The sequence below is a fragment of the Hylobates moloch genome, unplaced genomic scaffold, assembly GCF_009828535.3.
Source record: "Hylobates moloch isolate HMO894 unplaced genomic scaffold, HMol_V3 SCAFFOLD_2, whole genome shotgun sequence".
Taxonomy (NCBI): Eukaryota; Metazoa; Chordata; class Mammalia; order Primates; family Hylobatidae; genus Hylobates; species Hylobates moloch.
Window position 1 is genome coordinate 154,365,861 of NW_026652277.1, and position 20,823 is coordinate 154,386,683.

At 43.5% G+C, this 20,823-nt stretch overlaps 1 protein-coding gene across 6 annotated transcripts in view; it reads right to left on the reverse strand.

Annotated features, from left to right (window-relative positions):
* Positions 1-20,823, reverse strand: part of MAP3K5 (mitogen-activated protein kinase kinase kinase 5) — a 243,106-nt gene that overhangs the window by 22,996 nt on the left and 199,287 nt on the right. For 4 of the 6 annotated variants that reach the window (XM_058435587.1, XM_058435586.1, XM_058435588.1 and 1 more), the window contains 5 exons: positions 19,691-19,868; positions 18,912-18,932; positions 10,734-10,914; positions 10,470-10,638; positions 1,871-2,056 (listed from right to left, as the gene is read on the reverse strand). In XM_058435587.1, coding sequence (XP_058291570.1) covers positions 1,871-2,056; positions 10,470-10,638; positions 10,734-10,914; positions 18,912-18,932; positions 19,691-19,868 — 735 coding nt within the window. The remainder of the gene's footprint in view (positions 1-1,870; positions 2,057-10,469; positions 10,639-10,733; positions 10,915-18,911; positions 18,933-19,690; positions 19,869-20,823) is intronic. The other 2 variants (XM_032159847.2, XM_032159836.2) reach the window with 1 other exon arrangement.

Consider the following 20,823-nt stretch of genomic DNA (forward strand, 5'->3'; position numbering starts at 1 on the left):
CAAGAAATGAACCCTTGCTAGGTTCCCACTTGTTCTAGAAAATCCATCCAGGCTGAGTTTGTCCTAGTACCTTCATTTCTTTAAAGAATTTACATGCTGGCTGGACACGGTGGCTCACGCCCTGTAATCCCAGCACTTTGGGAGTCCGAGGCAGGCAGATCACCTGAAGCCAGGAGTTCAAGACCAGCCTGGCCATCATGGCAAAATCCAATCTCTACTAAAAATACAAAAATTAGCTGGGCATGATGGCAGGCGCCTGTAGTTCCAGCTACTCGGGAGGCTGAGGCACAAGAATTGCTTGAACCCGGGAGACAGAGGTTGCAGTGAGCTGAGATCATGCCACTGCACTCCAGCCTAGCCAACAGAGGGAGACTCCATCTCAAAAAAAAAAAAAAAAAAAAAAAGAATTTACATTCTTATTAGGTGGAAGAGGGATCTGTTATAACCATGACCTGCTCCTCTCAGCTCTTTATTACATAGCAAATTACATCATAGGGCCCATACTTTGGGTTCATTCTCATCCTGGACAGTGAATGAACAAGAGCAGGCGTTGTGTGTATACACATGTGTGTGTGTACGTGTGTGTGTGTACACGTGTGTGTGTGTGTGTGTGTGTGTGTGTGTGTCTGACCTGGCCCAAGGCCCAGGAGTACAACCCAATAGCTCTCAGTCTGAATTCTATAGCAAACTTGCTTTCCAACCTCTAGGCTAGAAGCCAAATGTGTGGGCAAGTGCAAATTAGCTAAATTATTTCACTCTACTTGCAGGCAGTTGGGTTTCCCTAGTTGCAGCATAAGCATGCTTTTAGCATTTAATATTAGTGATAGGCTTTGCCAGTTGCTTTAATTTCTTATGACCTCAATCAAGTCAGGACTCTTGTCCCTGCCCACAATATAGCATAAAGACCAAGTGGCTTACACAGTGTCTCAGAGAATGCTAGTAGTTATTGAAGGGTTCTAATTTGGCTTTAAATTGGGGATCATTTGATGCTGCGAATAAAACTGTCAACACACTTTCTACGTAGAAGCAATACACACATTAGGGCTGAATTAATTTTGGAATTTAAATAAAATTATACTTCCATATTTATACCGTAAGCACCATCAAGAACCTTCTTATTTCAGTCTCCCACATCTTGTTAAGGGTCTTCAGGAGGTGGCTTGAGGCTTTTTTGGCACTGAGCTCCACAGATAAGTCTCACCCAAGAATAACACAGAGGGTTCTGAATGCATTACAGAAGACTGGCTTTAGTTTGTGTTGCATAGCAACTCAATTTTGGAGAGAAGACTTCTCAGAAATCTCTCATTAGATCATGTGCTTTAATTTTTAATCAGTGATGCTCTGTACTCTGAAAGTATATTTCTGGCTAGAACAGAGCAGGTATTTATGAAACAAACATGTTAAAAATGTTCTGTATGAAAACTAGAGAAAAACTGGAAAAAAATTACTGGTTTTACTCAGCAGTGACCATTTCAATCTGTACTGTTAAATTTTTCTCAATGGCCACTAGATGGCATTTCTCATATAGCATTAGAAAATGTATGACTAAAGTGTGTTAGGTTGCTAAAGCCGTCAAAATAAACAATGACCGAACATAATTTCTTAAGAACGAAGTTCAGCCATGGGAAATATTTTGTTATTTTCCATGGTGATTTGGTTTTATGTGTTTTTTAATTTGGGGAGTGCAAACACACAAAACAACAAATCAGATACTTAGAAGCACACTGAGAGGTGAATATCTCACATTTTTCATCCAAAAAGAATAGAGTTCATTGGAATTTTTAAAGAAAAATAACAGAACTTATGTTTTATCTTATTTTTCTAACTAATTTTAGTGTGTGGGAAAACACTGGCAAAATATCATACTTACAGCATCTTGAAAACCAAAGAGTACCACCTGGACTTGGCTAATGCCGTGGCTGTCGAAGTCCAGCTCCAGTTTCAGCTTTGACAGTGTGGTGGCTATGATTTTTCGGTCAGTGGATCTCACAAATTCTCTGAGGCTTGCAATGAGGGTTGTGATGTGTTCCCATTTTAGTTTCGGTTCTTCAGCCCCCTGTGAATAAAAACCAACAATCCTTCAGTCAACATATGCTGGATATACCTGCCATGGGAATCCTATCTCCATACCCCCTGCCCCCGCTTTTTTTTTTCTTTTGGTAGAGACAAGGTCTCACTATATTGCCCAGGCTGGTCTCGAACTCCTGGGCTCAAGCAAGCCTCCCATCACTACTTCCCAAAGTGTTGGGATTCCAGGCGTGAGCCACCACACCTATCCAATTCCCACACCCCTTTCTGAGAAGAACTGGACTTCCAAATGTCTCCAAAGGAAAGACCATATTTTGAACTATATGGCTCCTTTTCAGTCCTCCCACCAACACCAAGAAATAATCAGAGAGAAAAGGTACCTGCCTCACACGCTGGTCAGTAGCCATGATATAGTCAGATAACAAAGCTTTGCCCAAAAAGACTAAGGCCATAAGATTCTTTCAGACATTTTAATTGGGAACTAAAAAGAGATTTGAGCAATAAGCCATAGGATCTCAACCTGAAAGTCTGCCTGGAAAGAGGAGCTATAAAACAGGGTCATGAATATGTCCAACCATAGCAGAAGAAATGGAATTGAGAAAGACAATAGGGAGTGTATTAGTTCGTTTTCACACTGCTGAAAACACATACCCGAGACTGGGCAATTTACAAAAGAAAGAGGTTTAATTGGACTTAGAGTTCCACGTGGCTGGGGAGGCCTCACAATCATGGCGGAAGGTAAGGAGGAGCAAGTCACATCTCACGTGGATGGCAGCAGGCAAAAAGAGAGAGCTTGTGTGGGGAAACTCCCATTTTTTAAAACCATCAAATCTTGTGAGACTCATTCACTATCACAAGAACAGCGCAGGAAAGACCTGCCCCCATAATTCAATCACCTCCCACAGGGTTCCTCCCACGACACATGGGAATTGTAGGAGTTACAATTCAAGATGAGATTTGGGTGGGGGCACAGCCAAACCGTATCAGGGAGGGAGAGGAGAAGTGGGCAAAAACAGAAATGCACACCAAGAGGGTCAACAGAAACCAAGCCAGAGAAAAGATGTGCAAACTCCAGGGACTTGAAGTTCCTTAGGCTCATATTCTGTTTTCAGTGTCTGTGAGACTTGGCTAGGTAGGCACTATGGTTGGAATTCCTTAAGAGTCTACTTCCCTTATTGCTATGCGTGTCTACCTATAACATGTCCTTGGTACTTCAGTTGTCCTTAGAGCGTGTCAGTTCCTTGCAACTAAGAGGGGCTGATCTCAAACTTCATTCTTGAAACTACTCCTTACCTGTCAATGAGGCAATTGCTTCTAAGAATGCACCGATGGACTATTTTATTACACTAAAATATATTACAATGTTCAAACAAATGCTCTTTCTCAAAACGAATTTTTCTTTTTGTTTTTTTTTTTTTTTAAGAGACAGGACCTCTCTTTGTCGTCCAGGCTGGAGTGCAGTGGCACAATCATAGCTCACTGTAGCCCCTAACTCCAGGGTTCTAGCTCTCTTCCCACCTCAGCCTCCTGAGTAGCTAGGGACTACAGGCATGTGCCACTGCACCCAGATAAACTTTTTGTAGAGACTGGGTTTTGCTAAGTTGTCCAGGCTGGTCTCAAACTCCTGGGCTCAAGTGATCCTCCCACCTCAGCCTCCCAAAGTGCTGGGATTATAGATGTGAACCACTTTCCCCAACCTCAAATGGAACTTTCCTCCTTTGAGCAAGGCATACTGCGCTTTTTTTTTTTTTTTTTTTTTTTTTTGACAAAGTCTTGCTTTGTCGCCCAAGTTGGAGTGCAGTGGCTCCATTTCAGCTCACTACAACCTCTGCCTCCCAACTTCAAGTGATTCTCCTGCCTCAGCTTCCCAAGTAGCTGGGATTACAGGCACCTGTCGTGCCTGGCTAACTTTTGTATTTTTAGTAGAGCTGAGGTTTCACCATGTTGGCCACGCTGGTCTTGAACTTGTGACCTCAAGTGATCCACCTGCCTCCGCCTCCCGAGTGCTGTAATCCCAAAGTGCTGGGACTATAGGCATGAGCCACCATGCGTGGCCCACACTGCTTCTTTAAGGAAGCATAGTAGGATGTTATTTGTTCCCATTTAACTTTAAGAAAATATAAGAAACTTTAAGAAACTATTATATCATTTTTATTTTATATTGTACATTTTCTTACTGTATCATTAAAATTAAAATTCCTCCACTGGGCTGTGAAAATTATAATTTCTAGGAGTCTATTAAAATAAAAAAGAAATGCACCATCGAGTTCTTTCTCTTAATATATTTTCATTTGGAAGCTCGGTCTCATGTTTATGTTTTCATGAGAGAAGATTATATTGAAAAGCTTGAAAGCTGTCATTAAAGAAATATTTTAAAATCACAATGGGAACCATTATAAACTTTGTTGGTTTTTTCCTTACCACAAACTAAATTGCACCCAAGGTAAAGATTCACAGGCAAAATCATAACACCATGAAAGTATGTTCAAGAAGAAAAATGTGGGTTATGCAGAAATTAGAAGCTTCTCTTAGTAAAAACTCAGTTGCAACATGTTTGCCAACAGCAAACTTCAAATGGCAAACTTTTTTTTCGACATTAACTTTGTTTTTACAACAGAAAAACATGTTGCCTCTGGTTTTTTGATGTGTGTGTTACTGTCCTACAAAGGAACATGCTCTACTCTGGGAAATGTTTTCTGTTCAGGCTATTTCATCTACTTATGTCATCATTTATTTCTGTTCTGACTCCTATCTCTCCATGTTAATTCATTCATGTGCCTTCAAAAACAAGCATCTTGGCTAGTATCTGGTGAGCCTGACTCAGCATCAGCATAGATTTAACAGTAAGTGTTTCCTGCACTCCTAGTACCAGGGTGTGATGGTTAATACTGAGTGTCTACGTGATTGGATCGAAGGATACAAAGTATTGATCCTGGGTGTGTCTGTGAGGGTGTTGCCAAAGGAGATTAACATTTGAGTCTGTGGGCTGGGAAAGGCGGACCCACCCTTAATCTGGGTGGTCAAAATTTAATCAGCTGCCAATGTGGCTAGAATATAAGCAGGCAGAAAAATGTGAAAAGAGAGAGTGACCTAGCTTCCCACCCTACATCTTTCTCTTGTGCTAGATGCTTCCTGCCCTCGAATATTAGACTCCAAGTTCTTCAGTTTTGGAACTCAGACTGGCTCTCCTTGCTCCTCAGCCTGCAGACAGCCTATTGTGGGACCTTGTGATTATGTGAGTTAATACTTAATAAACTCCCCTTTATATATATATGTATTCCATTAGTTCTGTCCCTCTAGAGAACTCTGACTAACACACAGGGTCTTCTGCAAAGATGCTCTCCAGTCTTTATCCTTTAAACTTCCTCAGAAACCAGGAATGGATTTCAGAAGGATGTTACAGATTAAAAGGCTCTTCATGGTTTAAGGGTTTGAGGACCTGACCAATATCTAGATTTGGTTTCGTTATAAAGTGTAGGCTTAAATACAGATATAAATATGTGTCTAGAAATAATACAATGGCAATAATTACTTCTGATTGATCATAGAAAAAAATTAAAGATATTAGATAACTATTATTAGCCTGCTTGATAATGATAACAATAACAGTTAACAATTGTGGAATATTTTGTTATGATTTAAATCACTCACAATCTCAGTTACTCCTGATAGCAACCTTATAAAGTAGACTCCTCCATCATAGATGAGGAAATTCAGGCTCTGAGAAGTTAAATCAGTTGCCCAAATTGCACAGCCTTTAAGTGATGGAACCAGGCCTCAAACAGCAAGCTAAACCCAAGCTCCTAACCATTATATTCTACTGCCCCAATGACCTGCAATAGCAGCTGTCAACCTGGGTCAGGACCTGTTCTACCACTGAATCACCATTTGATGTCACAGGAAAGGATTCCCAACATCCTTAACAGCAGTCAGAAGGGCCCCCACCATCATGTGGCCATTATGGATTCAGCACGTGATTCTGATCAGTTTCCGGTACTCACTGGTAGCTTCATGCTGGTCCCCTAAGGCACGCCCTCTGATGGTTGCTTTTAAGGTTTTCTTTCATTTCTCCTTTTACAGAGAACATTCAAATGCACTTTAAAACCAGGAGGTACCAAACAATTGAATATGACTAACCACTCCCACATTTAAGTATTTCAGCACAGTCATAGAAGTGACGACCAAGGCAGTCCTATCCCTGATGGCGCATGGTCCAGCAGGGAGGCAAAGAATAGACCCCAACAAGCTGGCATTTCCTGTACTGGAAAAGCACATTCTTTGGGGGGTAATTAGAGATTTAGGCAATTCCTGGGTTTTATGTGTTTTTGACCTAAAATCAAGCATCTTAAAGGTCCACAGAAGAGGCCTTCACTCTGCAGTGGCTAATGATGATTTACTTTCCTTCTTCACCTCCAACACCTACCCCCTACCCCACTTTATGTTTTTCCTAGCACTTGTCACCATCGGGCCTACCAGTGAGGCAGAGGAATGCGGTGGTTAAAGCAAAAACTTCGCAGCCAAACTGCCTGGGTCAAAATCCTAACTCCATCACTTAGGACTGCATGACTTTGGCAAACTATTCAAGTCCTCTGTGCCTGTTTCCTCATATGTAAAATGAGGATGCTAATAGAATTATTGGTATAGTACTACTGTCATGAAGATTAAATGAGCAAATATACATGGAATACTAAGAATAGTACCTGGCCTAAAGAAAATGTTAGCTGTTATTACTATATGTTATATATATATATATATATAGTTTTCCTTCTTCCACTAGAACGTCAACTTCAAGGGGATGCAGATATTTTTGTTTGGTTCGCCAGGGTATCACCAGCACATAGTACAGTGCCTGGCCTTTGACTGATGCTCAATAAGTATTTGTTGAATGAATAAATGAAAGAACTCCAAGTGCTGCCCAGCTGCTCTCTCCATCCAGCTTGGTTCCTCTTCTTGGGTCAACCCAGTCCTGTTCTCAGTCCTTGAATGATCACAGTGAGTCAAAGGAAAGGCCAGAGAGAAAGCTGATGGCTCGAGACCACTCCAGTCTCCACCGCCACGAAGCATGCATGACACTCATCCTCCCCGGACTCAGAGGCCAGCTACCCCTCACTCTAGAGCACCTTCTTCCTGGGCCTCAGAGTAACTGCCCGAGACAGCTTTCCTTTAGGACCCAAGTCAGGGTTTTTGAGCATCTGTAGAAAACACTCATTTCAGTCCTCCTTGTGCCGAGGCCCTACTGGCACATATATGGCCTTTCAGCTCCTTCCATGAGATCTAAAGAGGTGGACGTTAGGGAATTCCTAAGGCGATAAAATGTTCAGCAAAGAAGCACAGTGAGGTTCTCAAGACAGAGACAGGCTGAGATTGTTTAGTAAGAGCCAAGAGGGAGCTTTGCTCCATTTACATCTCAATAAAAGATGAGAATGGGTAAACTGTTGTACTGAGAGACTTTAAAAACTTGGCTGGACTCCTCTAGCCCCAACCGTTTTTTGCAGCTATTTCCTCAGGACACAGGGAGGGAAGAAGCTATGTGCAGTAGTCCACAGTGATCGTGAAGGACAGGTGGAGGCCGCGGCAAGGGAGGCAGGTAGATGAGTTCCCGGTACCCACTGAACTAAAAGAGGATGAGAAGTGTCATACCAGGGACCGAGTGTGTCTGTGGGAGGTTGTATCCACAAGAAGCTTGGGGCTGAGGGAAACCCATTTTTCTCCTGGTGCATATTTGGGAAGGGGATTCTTCCTTGTATTTGTACATAGAATTCCACGGAACACATTTTCCCAGGTATTACGGTTCCGTGTCCTCCAAATTCATATGTTGAAGCCCTAACACTCAATGGGATATATTTGGAGACAAATATATCCTCAAAAGGGATAATTAGGACTAAGTGAGGTCGTAAGGATGGGGCCCTAATCCAATTGAACTGATGTTTCTGGTGTCCATATCAGAAGAGGAAGAGACACCAGGGCCGCAAGTGCACCAGAAAAGGCCATTTGAGCGCATGATAAGAAGGTGGCCATCTGCAAGCTAAGCAGATAGGCCTCAGGAGAAACCAAACATGGCAACCCCTTGATCCTGGACTTTCAGCCTCCAGAACTGTGAGAAAATACATTTCTGTTGTTTAAGCCACCCAGTGTGTGACAGTTTCTTATGGTTGCTTGCTCTGGTTTGGATGTGATTTGTCCTGCCAAAATTCATGTTGAAATTTAATAGCCAATGAAATGATGCTGAGAGGTGGCAGAGTCTTTAAAGAGGCATTTGGGTCATGAGGCTCATGAAGGGATTAATGCAGTTAATGCAGTTCTCAACAGACTGGGTTAGTTCTCAGGAAAGCAAGATGTCATAAAGCCAGTTGGCTCTCCTTGTCCCTCTCTTTTCTCCACTTAAGCCCCACTGTCTTTCTACTTTCTACCATGAGTTGAAGCAGCATGAGGCCCTCACCAGATGCAGATGGGACACTAGATCTTGGACTTCCTAGCCTCCAGAACCATGAGCCCAAATAAACCTCTTTTCTTTATAAATTACTGAGTCTCACATATTCTATTATAGCAACAGAAAATGGACTAAGACACAGCCCTAGCAAACTAGTACACCAAGGAATGATAGTTTCACTGACAAGCTTTTGTTTTCTTCAGAGTACATACGGCCTTCTAAACTATTATATACAGCAGATCCTCAAATAACACTGTTTTGCCCAATGTTGTTTCCTTATAACCTCGATGAGAAAAAAAAGAATTGATTCCTGGTAGGGGCCACTGTCTGTGTGGATGTGTGGAGTTTGTACATTTTCTTTTCTTTTTCTTTTTTTTTTTTTTTGAGACATAGTCTCCTTCTGTCACCCAGGCTGGAGTGCAGTGGTGCGATCTCGGCTCACTGCAAGCTCCGCCTCCCAGGTTCACGTCATTCTCCTGCCTCAGCTGGGTAGCTGGGACTACAGGCGCCCGCCATCATGCCTGGCTAATTTTTTGTATTTTTAGTAGAGACAGGGTTTCACCATGTTAGCCAGGACGGTCTTGATCTCCTGACCTCGTGATCCACCCGCCTCAGCCTCCCAAAGTGCTGGGATTACAGGCGTGAGCCACCATGCCTGGCAAATTTGCACATTTTCTCAAAGTCTGTGTGGCTTTCCCTGGGTACTCTGGTGATATGGTTTAGCTGTGTCCCCACCCAAATCTCACCTTGAATTGTAGCTCCCATAATCCCCATGTGTCATGGGAGGGACCCAGTGGGAGGTAACTGAATCACGGGGGTGGGTCTTTCCTGTGCTGTTCTCATGATAGTGAATAAGTCTCATGAGATCTGATGGTTTTATAAATGGGAATTCCCCTGCACAAGCTCTCTTGCCTGCCGCCATGTAAGATGTGACTTTGCTCCTCATTCACTTTCCACCATGATTGTGAGGCCTCCCCAGCTATGTGGAACTAACTGTGAATCAGTTAAACTTCTTTCCTTTAGAAATTACCCAGTCTCAGGTATGTCTTCATTAGTAGCGTGAGAACAGACTAATACATATAGTTTCCTCTGTATCCCAAGGATGTGCACGTTAGGTTCATTTGTGTGTCTACGTGGTCTCAGTGTGAGTGAGTGTGGGTGTGTGTGTGGATGTGCCCTACAGTGGAATAGTGTCCTGTCTAGGGCGGGTGCCCGCCTGGTACTGAGCTGCCAGAATAGGCTCTGGCCACCCATGGCCTTGAACTGGGTAGACAGTTATCTTGTTTTTATTCATCTTTCTTAAATGTATATAGAGTTCACATTTATTTCAATGTAGAATATTAGAAGTGTTTTAGTCTTTATTTAGGAGTTTGGTCATGTTTTTGTGACCAGAAATATGCCATAGGAACTTAACTCTTGTTTACGTCAATTAGTCTATGGCAAAAGTGGTTTGGTTATATGTAATTTTGCTTCAGTCACAGTTTACAAGGACCTATCAACTACATTAAGTGAAGACTCACTACAATTTACTTCCCTTTGCGCTTCACCCTCCATCTAAATGTAACCTCACAAGCTCAGGGGTTCTGTTGTATTTGCTGATGTTTCCCAAATGCTGAGAGGAGCGACTGGCAGGTAGCCTCACGCTAATGTCAGAATTAGCAACTCACGTGGCTTAATGCGTGTTTATTGATGGAATGAATAAACAAATGAAGGAAGAGTAAAAGAGGTTTGTAGGGCCTAGTTGGAATGTCACCAATGTGAAAAATTTGTTTCTGACTTAAAAATAGCTTATATTCAAAAATGCAGTGAAAAAATCGTTTCCCTATTTTCATATTAATATATTCCCTACCGTAGGGTTTGCCTTCTTTTTTCCTGTAGGGTAGGTTTGTTTATCATGATGAGCACTACAGGTTCCCCCTGCCTGTCACATCATCTGTGACAGCTGCAGGCGGTTAGGACACAGGTAAAATATGTAACCTTTGGGAAATGAAGCACCTGGGAGAGGATTTACCTGAGCTAAAGATTCCATTAGGTTTCTCACAATTTTGTCTTGGTCTTCCGTCAGGATCCGGTGAAGGGTAGCTCGCCTCTCACTGTCCTTTCTCAGCATGAAGAATCCAGAATCTTTTTCTTCAGGGGAAGGAGGAGCACTGTGATCTTCAAAATTCTCATCTGGAATGCTGAGAAAATTTATGCGGCATAAATCACAGTTCCCTTTATAAAATGACACACTTAACAACACACTTCTCTCACCCCAAATAAGTCAGGTCTTTACCCCAAAAAGAGTGTCCGAATTCCCTTGACATCTCTTTCTCCACAGGACTTGGCCCTTGTTTTGAAAGAGAAGGGGTCCGCTTTCAACTCCGTGTCGGGTGAAACTGAGCCGTACTCACTGCTGCTGCTGGTGTCCTCCACCAGCACAGGTACCGGCAAGGATATACTCCTGAGATATTCTGCTTGTGATGAGAGGAGGGAAAAGATAATTGACGCTTTAAAAAATGTACACATACTGAAACACCCATTGAAAGAGAGCCATATTCTTTGTCAAATATCTTGTTGCAGTGAGCAGCATAATTATGCTATGTAGGGGGACGTCATGTGTTATGACTGCCTCCCTTGCTCAGCATAACCCATACGGCAGGGTAGGCAGGAAAGGGCCTCCCAGGCCCTGGGAGGGATATCTCTGGGGTACCAAAACAGTCAAGGAAGCACCAGGTTCAGCGGGTCTACTGAGGGTCTGATCCCCTCATTTTTACTGACTACTAGTTATTTCTATTTATGGGTCTCAGTTTTCATATTTATAAAATTCAGGGTCAGACTGATAATCTTTAAGCCTGTTCTTCAGGGGCTTAAGGGTCTCCGTTAGCATCTTGGGGCTGCATTGGTTGGGATGAGTGAGTGGGATGCTGTAAGTCTGGACCACAGGTTCTAATCCTGTTATACCTGAAACCAGAGCAAATACGATAACTGTCATATATCACAGTTCTGTCTAAGGATTCATATAAAAAAGGATTCATCACTGAAAACAAATTTTGGAAACAGATGGACTAGATGATCTCTTAGGTCTGTCCTGGTTCTCAGATACTATGATTCTCTAGTGACATGAGCTGCTTCTTTATTTGGATGGAGAATAAGACGGTGGAGTTGCCTATATTTCCTCAAACATTGGTTTTAAAGAAAGTAGTTTTTGCTAGAAACATCTTTAACAAACAACATCCTAATGCTACAAAAGTATTTTAATAAAGAATGAAGGTATAAAATTATAGAAAAGGAAATCCACTGTTGCCTGGAATCTCCTTCTTACTTAATTCCTCGTGGGCTGAACTGAATCAACTGCCCTGATCTCAAGGATAGCAGGGGACTCATGACATTGGTTTCAGCTGTAGGGAGAAAGACGGAAGTATATACAGCTTTCGGGAACAGCTGACCTCGGGGGAAACCACCTTACTGGTCAGTAACTGGAAAGTCTCCCCAGGATGAATTGGTTGACTTATCTGCTGTTATTTAAATAGTTCTGTAGCTGAATCACTAGAAGGCAGGAAGCAAGAGGAAGCCACAAAGAGTTGCTGAATTGACCAATTAAGTACCAGTATGCAAATGATATATGGCAGGGGAAATGCCTGGCATGTACTGTTTCCACATATTCTGGAGCAGCTCATGGGCCTAGCATTTCATGGACCATATTTCAGGCAGTAATGCTACAGCAGAAAGGAAATGGGTGACCTCTTCCTTGCTGGTAATAGTAAGGTTGTCTGAGAGAAGAAAGGTTTGAAGGGGGGCCCAAACACCAAACTGCTTTTGAGTCATTCCTGGGGAAGGTCAAGGTCTATAGTGTGCCTTGTTTCACTTTAGAGTCAACATCATCGCTATTTGGGGGGAACAGACTTCAGAACAGAAAAAAATAGCTGCTTGGGAGAAAGAGTTTCACTACTATGAGATGTCAAGCCCCTAAAGTTAAATGTTGCTGATGGAAGAATACAGCTGAAGAAGATCTCTTGGCTTGACTGAGTAGCCGATCTCTTTATAAGAAGGGATACAAGCCCTGCAGTGGAACTCACTGCTGATCCTTGAGACTTGGTGAGTTTCTTCACCAGCCCATTTTTATGAGATGCATGCCACACTCAGAAATGGAGGTGTTCATCATTCATATTTCAAAGACAAAATTGTTGTTTCTTGGGAGTAAAGAGACTAGTACAGACTAGATTAGAACAGTAGAAGATGAGGGATTCCTATCATGTGTTTCCGTGTTTGTGTGTGTGTGTGTGTGTGTGTGTGTTAGTAAATGTATGTGTATCTAAAGAAGAGAGGGAGTAAGGACTTGAATTATTCTGTATTTTGGCTTTTTGGTCATATCATGTGGTTTGATTATCCAGTAATGAGAGGATTTGTGTCACACCTGTGAATTTTAACATTGCTGTGACTACCAACTGCCTAAAAGGAGGCCTAATGAGGTAAAACTGTATATGCTTAAGGATGGAACCCAGTGCCTGTCACTATGGCTCATTAAGGAAATAAAGGGACTTACAGATATTCTGCATGTTCTATGTGCAAAGCCCTGATTCCCTCCTTGGCTTGATTTTATTTTTATTTTTGAGACACAGTCACACTCTTTTGCTCAGGCTGGAGTGCAGTGGCACGATCTCGGCTCACTACAACCTCCGTCTCCTGGGTTCAAGTGATTTTCCTGTCTTAGCTTCCCGAGTAGCAGGGATTACAGGCATGTGCCACCACGCCTGGCTAATTTTTGTATTTTTTGTAGAGATAGGGTTTCGCCATGTTGGCCAGGCTTGTCTCAAACTCCTGACATCAAGTAATCCACCCGCTTCAGCCTCCCAAAGTGCTGGGATTACAGGTGTGAGCCACCGCACCCGGCCTGCTTGATTTTAAATGAGTGAACCTGATTCTAGATTGAGTCCCCCTTCCCTGTTAGGCACATGCATTCATTCATCCAGCATACAGTTGTGGATCATCTACTATTTGTCAGGTAGCCAGCAGGAGTTGCTGATGGACTGGAGTGAAGGGTGTGAAAAGGAAGACTAAAAAATGACCCCAAAGTAGAATTCTGGCCTAAGAAACATAATGGATGCATACAGTACTTAGATACTAAGATGAGAAATAATACAGGCCAAAAAGGAAAGTTCTTTTTAGTGGATAAGGGGCGTTATTTGACAGTTCAGTTTGAAAAATGAAGAAGGCAATTGGGGGGCCGGGCACGGTGGCTCACGCCTGTAATCCCAGCACTTTGGGAGGCTGAGGCAGGCGGATCATCTGATGTTGGGGGTTCGAGACAACTGGTGAAACCCCGCCTCTACTAAAAATACAAAAATTAGCCTGACATGGTGGTGTGTGCCTGTAGTGATGGCTGAGGCTCAGGAGGCTGAGGCAGGAGAATTGCTTGAACCCAGGAGGCGGAAGTTGCAGTGAGCCAAGATCATGCCACTGCACTCCAGCCGCCAGCAAGACTCCATCTAAAAAAAAAAAAGCAATTGGATATGAGTCTGGAGCTCAGAAGACTGGGCTAGATAGAACCTCAGCAGCCTACTGGCTGGAGATGGTATTTAAAGTAAAAGATGACATAATTCGGGGAAAGATAAAAAGACAGCATAGACCCGGCCCTTAAGAATGCCAATATTTAGAGGAAAAGAAGGGGATGAACAGGCAGCCAAGGAGAATGACAAGGAGCAGCCATGAGGTTGGAGGAAAACAGAGAAAATGGGGTGTCATGGAAGCCCACACAGGAGAGGGCAAAAGTAAGAGAGAACACTCATCCAGGCCGAGAGCCATTGAGAAGTTGAGTAGGGTGAGAAAAGCACTTGTTGGATTTGGCTAAAGAGATCTCATTAGACCTTGGCCAGAGCAGGCCCAGTGATCACGTGGAAGGGGAGACGCTACATGGGTAGGAAGGAAGAGGTGGAGATCTGGAGATACTGTACTTCAAGATGGGAAGCTGTGATGGGGGGCAAAAAAATGGTGGTGGTGTCAGCCAGTGAGGCCATTTGTAGATCAGGGGAAGGACGGGTTTAGGACAGAAGACACTACAGCATGTGTATATGGAACTCATCGGGAGAGGCAGAAGCTGGTGGAGTCATAGGGGCTCCACAGGAGCCATAACTCAACTGTGGGGGATTGGCCTTCTGTAGGAAAATGGATATTTTCTCCATTGTAAGGAGTGGAAAGAGCGAGACAGGTGGTGCTGAGACAGGTTGCTTTATACGTTTGTGGTGGAAATATGATCAAATCCACGCCTGAGATTTATACCTTCTTAAGTTATGAAGATTTCCAGGCAAGTGAGAATGCATAGTGTCTTTCTGTGTCACTGTAAATGGGAAGAAGCTCAAGTATAACTATTTCCAGGGGAGCATGGTGACAGTTTCCAGATATCACAGAGGTTACAAGTTCCTTGAACATCAGCTCATACATGTGAGTGATTGGGACCCCAGGTTGCAAGAGAGGAGCCTGGCAGGATTTCCAGTCATGGGTAGCCTTACTGCTGCTATCTTGCCAGGTATTAAGAAGCCCTCCTCTATGGGGCTGACCATGAAGAGTCTAAAAGAGGATGAATGAACCTCTCTGAGGACGGGACATGTCAAAGGTGTGTCTCTAAGGAGATGATTCTCATTGCCCTATTTCAGGGGCTGACGGGAAGGGGTGTGAGCCCCATATCCCCTAAGAGACAGCTTTACCAAGAGGCCAGGAGTAGGCTGGAGTCGGGAGGGGTGACTGGCCACTCTATGGACTCCAGATTGCTGGGAGCTCCCATCTACGGAAGGGAGATAGTGCGACCTTTAAGGAATTAGATACATTCCTGCTTTGGGAAAATGGGGATTTTCTAAATCCCTTCCATTGCTGTGAGGGTGGCCTCAGATCCTAACAGCTATTCATGATCACTAGAAGGATCTTTATGGTCCTCCTTCTCCTAGACAGTTTAGGAACAAAGTCTGGCCACAACACAGAGTCTCCCAACTGGCCATCCTGCCTCCAGTCTCCAACTGGCCAATAGTGGAGAATAGTGGTTCTCACACTGCAGTGATGACAAGAATCATCTGGGTTTGCTTAAAAGTACAGAATTCCAGCTTGCACCTCCAGATTCTGAGAAGGGCCAGGCATCCTAATTTTTAACAAGCATCGCAAGAGATCCATGCAGGCAGGATCTGGGACCAACTGAGGCACAGCTATATTCCTACTGCCTTGTGCCTACATTCTAGTGCCAAGTGCAAAGCAGAGGGTTAAAAATGTTATGGAATAAAACGTATTAAATAAACCATCCTCACACAGCTATCGGAACGATCCATCAATAGCTTCACTGTCCAATATGGTCGCTACTACCCTCATATGGTTATTAATATCAACATTTAAATAATAAAAATTCAGTGCCTCAGCCACAGTAGCCATGTTTAGTGTCTAATAGCCACATATGACTAGTGGCTAATGTATTGGACAGGGCAGATACATGACGTTTCTCTTACTGTAGAATCATAGGTCCGGTGCTGGTCTATAATATTATTTCAGATAAAAATTTTCTCCGGCTCCCCAACCCTCCTTGCTGATTCCTTAGCATTTCATAAGGAACCCTTTGGAATCTGAGCCTGCTCCCCACTCCAGCATCATCCCTTCCCTTTTACTTTAAGCACCAGTGCTGCTGAGCCAGCAAGGCTCCCTTAACATACAGTAAAGTTTCACACATCCTGGCATTAACTCATGGGAGGAGTCGCCTCACCTGGATCTCCACTCCCCATCCACCAGTTAAGTTCATATTTGTCCTTACTCATCAGGTGCACCTCACTGGAGAGTCTGCCTTGAAACGGCATTCTCAGACTGACTTCAGTCACTGTCTCTCCCTTTTGACTCCTCTGCACAGACTGAACTATACTATGATGGAGGTCATTTTTTCCAGTGTTTTTCTCCTATAAGGTCAATGGCTCTTTAAAATCAGGAACTCTGTCTTTATCATCCTTACACATTCAGGGCCTAGCACATTTCCTGTGCACACCATAACTGCACAATTAATATTTAAGCTAACGTGAATTACTTAAATCTCTGGGTCTGTGTGTGGCCATGGGAGAGGAGTCAGAATGAGACAAGTCATGTCTCTCTCTAAAGGGGAAGGGGGTCTCATCGTCACCACCCTCTTACTCCCCTCTTGAGGGGAAGCCAAGTGCAGTTATGGGAGGTGGAGAACCTTGAGAGGTGGGCCTGTGCTCTGGACAGAAACACATATACGGCCTACAGAAAGTACCTGGGAAAGGAAGAGGCCTGTATCTTCTACTCACCTAGAAGGAGAGTAAGACCAGCTAATAGATCATTGTTTCAATTAACATGAGGCATGCCATTTCCTATAATACCTGGGAACAATCAAATGGGATTTTAGGCAAGGCATGGTGGCACATGTAATCCCAGCACTTTGGGAGGCCGAGGTGGTAGATCACTTGAGGCCAGGAGTTCCAGACCAGCCTGGCCAACATGGCGAAACCCCGTCTTTACTAAAAATACAAAAATTAGCTGGGTGTGGTAGTGGGCACCTACAGTCACACCTACTCAGGAGGGTGAGGTGGGAGGATCGCTTGAGCCTGGGAGGCAGAGGCTGCAGTGAGCTGAGATTGTACCACTGCACTCCAGCCTGGGACTCCGTCTCAAAAAAAAAAGGGGGGGATGGATTTTAGCTCCTAATTTGGTTAGCACATCTGTCCTGCTCTCCTAGGAAGGAGAGGGAGGAGGCTCATCATCCACGTAATGATATTGTTTTAGCTGAGGGTCTGAACAGTTTAATCATGCAGGGAATTGGGGACTGCCCTTTTTTCTAAGCCCAAGTCCAAGTGTGAGCAAGAAGGGCAAAAGGGCAGTGGGAACCTGACTGATTAGAGTTCAGCAGGTTTACACCTTCCATCTCACGCTCACTCCAAGGTATACAGTCACTGAGAAGACGTAGAACTGTCCACTTAAATGATCTCTGTCTCTCTTGTACATGCACACTCTTGCCAAGTGTGTATAGTTGAGTTCACAGAAGTTAAATGCATGTGTGTGATGGGAAACTATTTCCTGCGAACAAAAACCAAGCCATGTGGAAGGGATAAAACAATCATGGATTAAACTTCCAGGCACAGCTCCAAGGCTCTTTTAGGATATTATTTTATTTTATTCTCAGAACCAAATCTGTGAAGTAGATAATGTTACCAGCACAGAATGACAGAAGAAATATGCATGTCCTATATTTAGAAAGTGGGTCAGTGGGATCAGAACCCACTTCTGTGTAATTCTGAAGTAAGTGCCCATTTTAGGACACCAGAAGCAGGCTGGTCAGAAGGTTGCCAAGCGCTGCAGGGCCGACTTTGTGACAATGCAAGGCTGCCTTCCAGGGCCCAGGCTGTCTGTGGAGAAAAGAGGTACAAGGGTGTGCCTTTCCTCTTCTGAGTTTCCCCAGATTCTCAGAATGGAAGAAACGGAAGAAGAAAAAGTAGAGAGGCTGTACCCAGGAAACCCCAATTAACAGGCCTCTACTCTGGGCTGACTGGCTTTGGGGCATCAGAGGAACCTGCAAAAACCTGCCCTTGGCCTGCAGAACCCATGCACAATGAACATTAAGCCCCCTAAACTGTTTGATCAACCACTCATCCAACTTAGGAAAATCCAACACCATGCTGTTCATTTTTTTTTTTTTTTTTTTGAGACAGGGTCTCACTCTGTCACCCAGGCTGGAGTGCAGTGGTGTAATCATGGCTCACTGCAACCTCCACCACCCAGGCTCAAGCAATCCTCCCACCTCAGCCTCCCGAGTAGCTGGGACCATAGGCATGCACCACCACACCCAGCTATTTTTCTGTATTTTTAGTAGAGATGGGGTCTCACCATATTGCCCAGGCTGGTATCAAATTCCTGAGCTCAAGCAATCCACCCACCTCAGCCTCCCAAAGTGCTGAGATTACAGGCATGAACCACCACGCCCAGCCTCATGTTCATTTCTTTACTATTCTTTGAAATGCTTTAATGGATCTTCCTAGAGCAAATCTACTTCTCTACCTTCCTAGTTATGATCCGAAAAAGCCGACATTAGAAAACAAAGGCACAGTAACTCCTGGCCACTAAAAATAGAATGTATCACCCTAAAGATGATAGAGGAAGGTATCTGGCATTGACATTTTCCACAAGAAATACATTAGGGAGGCAACGGCTCCTAGATAAGGAAGAATTTACTTCACTCAAATTGAAGCTGTCAAAAACACAGTCACCTTCTTGCTTTTAGAGAGAAAAAATTTAAGCCATCCCCACTCATGAAAGAGAAAGATGGGGGTTTCCAAAAGAATAAGCCTAGCCAGGCTTGCAACTGCACACATCCTTATAGTACCCCTGCCCCCATGTAAGCCAGGAGCAGAGGATAAGGCTACTTGATGGGAAGTCTGGAGTTTATCACACGAGACACCAGGTCTCGGCTCAATGGGCAAAGTAAAAACAAACTCACCATTTGATCCAGCTGAAAGAGCTGTGGAAAGAAAAGCAAACAGCCATGAATAAGCACGTGCTGGGTTTGTTGTTAAACTGAGAAATCAACAAAAAGTCAATGCCTGAAATGGGGTCAATGTCCTTTCCAAACATTCAATCTGCCCGTTCTCATCCAATATAAACACCAAAAACTGCCAAGAACAATTGGAACTTTTACTTTTTTTTCTGAGTTATAGACAATTATTGCAAAAATAGAATGTACTTATATTTTTACACTGCTGTTTTATTTATAGCTGGCAATCTTTGCTCTCTTTCTTTTTCCTTCTTTCCTTTTTTTGGGTGTAATTATTCAGAAATATATACCCTAAGAGGCAATAGGTATTTTCTACTGCCTTAAAAGAACCTATTACCTACAGGGCTTGGAAATTCAACAGCTCTATAATGGCTCTGTAGGCCCGTTTGTGGTAATCTGGGGTTTCAGCTCTAAAAGGCTAAATTTAACCCCTCTTACACTTGAACCTTAGTATCCACAATGTTAGAGTGATATAGATGCTGACATATTTACTACCTAATAACTATGTGATTGAAGACTATTATGTATGAGGTCCAGCATTTGTGAAATTGATGGAACACAGCTCCCTCATACTGGAACCAAATGCCTGAGAACACTGTGCTAATATTTATACCAATTTCCAGTGATATCTGTAAACAGGTTAGTTTACTTCTGGAAAATTCTTCCTTCTTAAAAGCTTAGGATTGAAGGACTCACACTATATCCTCTTCAATGCAACCACATACCTGAAAGCTTAGGTTGTGTCTTTTTCTTTTTGCTTGAAACTTTTAAAAACTCATCAACAAGCAAGTCGTTAGCACAGGCTCTCTTGTCAGGGTCTGGTTCAAAACATTTCAGTATGAATGCCTTGGCCTCTGCAGACATGGACTCTGGGATCTCAGGGTGGACTTTAAACATTCCCACCTAAGACATAAATATAAAAAGTGCAATGTGTCTCCTGCGTGAACACCTCAGCACCTGAACGCCAGCTTCCATAACTTGATCCCCCAGTGCAACAAAATCCTTTATCATACAACACAAATTTATGGCTTTTCTCAAACGGAGGTAAGATGTGTTTGTTGCAGGTTATAGAAGATTGACAGAGTGCCTTGGTACCTTTACCAATGGCACAGGCAGAATAATTAGTTGAAGACAGTAGACAGCACTACGGAGTAATAATTTGGTCCTTCACACAGGAAGGGGAACATCACACTCCAGGGACTGTTGTGGGGTGGGGGGAGGGGGGAGGGACAGCATTAGGAGATACACCTAATGCTAAATGACGAGTTAATGGGTGCAGGAAATCAACATGGCACATGGATACATATGTAACAAACCTGCACATTGTGCACATGTACCCTAAAACCCTAAAGTATAATAAAAAAATAATAATAATTTGGTCCTTCAAAGCTTTAGAACATATTGGTACACTGGCACACAAAAAGGATCTTTATTTTTATTTCTTTTTTTTTTTTTTTTTGAGACAAGATCTCACTCCGTCGCCCAGGCTGGAGTGCAGAATGGTGCAGTCTCAGCTCACTGCAGTCTCGACCTCGCAGGCTCAAGTGATCCTTTCACCTCAGCCTCCTGAGGTAGCTCAGACTACAGGCTTATGCCACCACGCGTGGCTAATTTTTTGTACTTTTTGTAGAGACGGGGTTTTGCCATGTTGCACAGGCTGGTCCAAACTCCTGGGCTCAAGCAATCCACCCACCTCGGCCTCCCAGAGTGCTGGGATTACAGCCATGAGCCACCATGCTCAGCCACTGAGCTGAGAACACTGAGTAGCTCACAATAGCTAAGTGCTGGGCATTGTGCTGGGGTTTTTCCACTTATGAATCTCATCAAATCCTGCCAACAACCCAGTGGATTAAATATT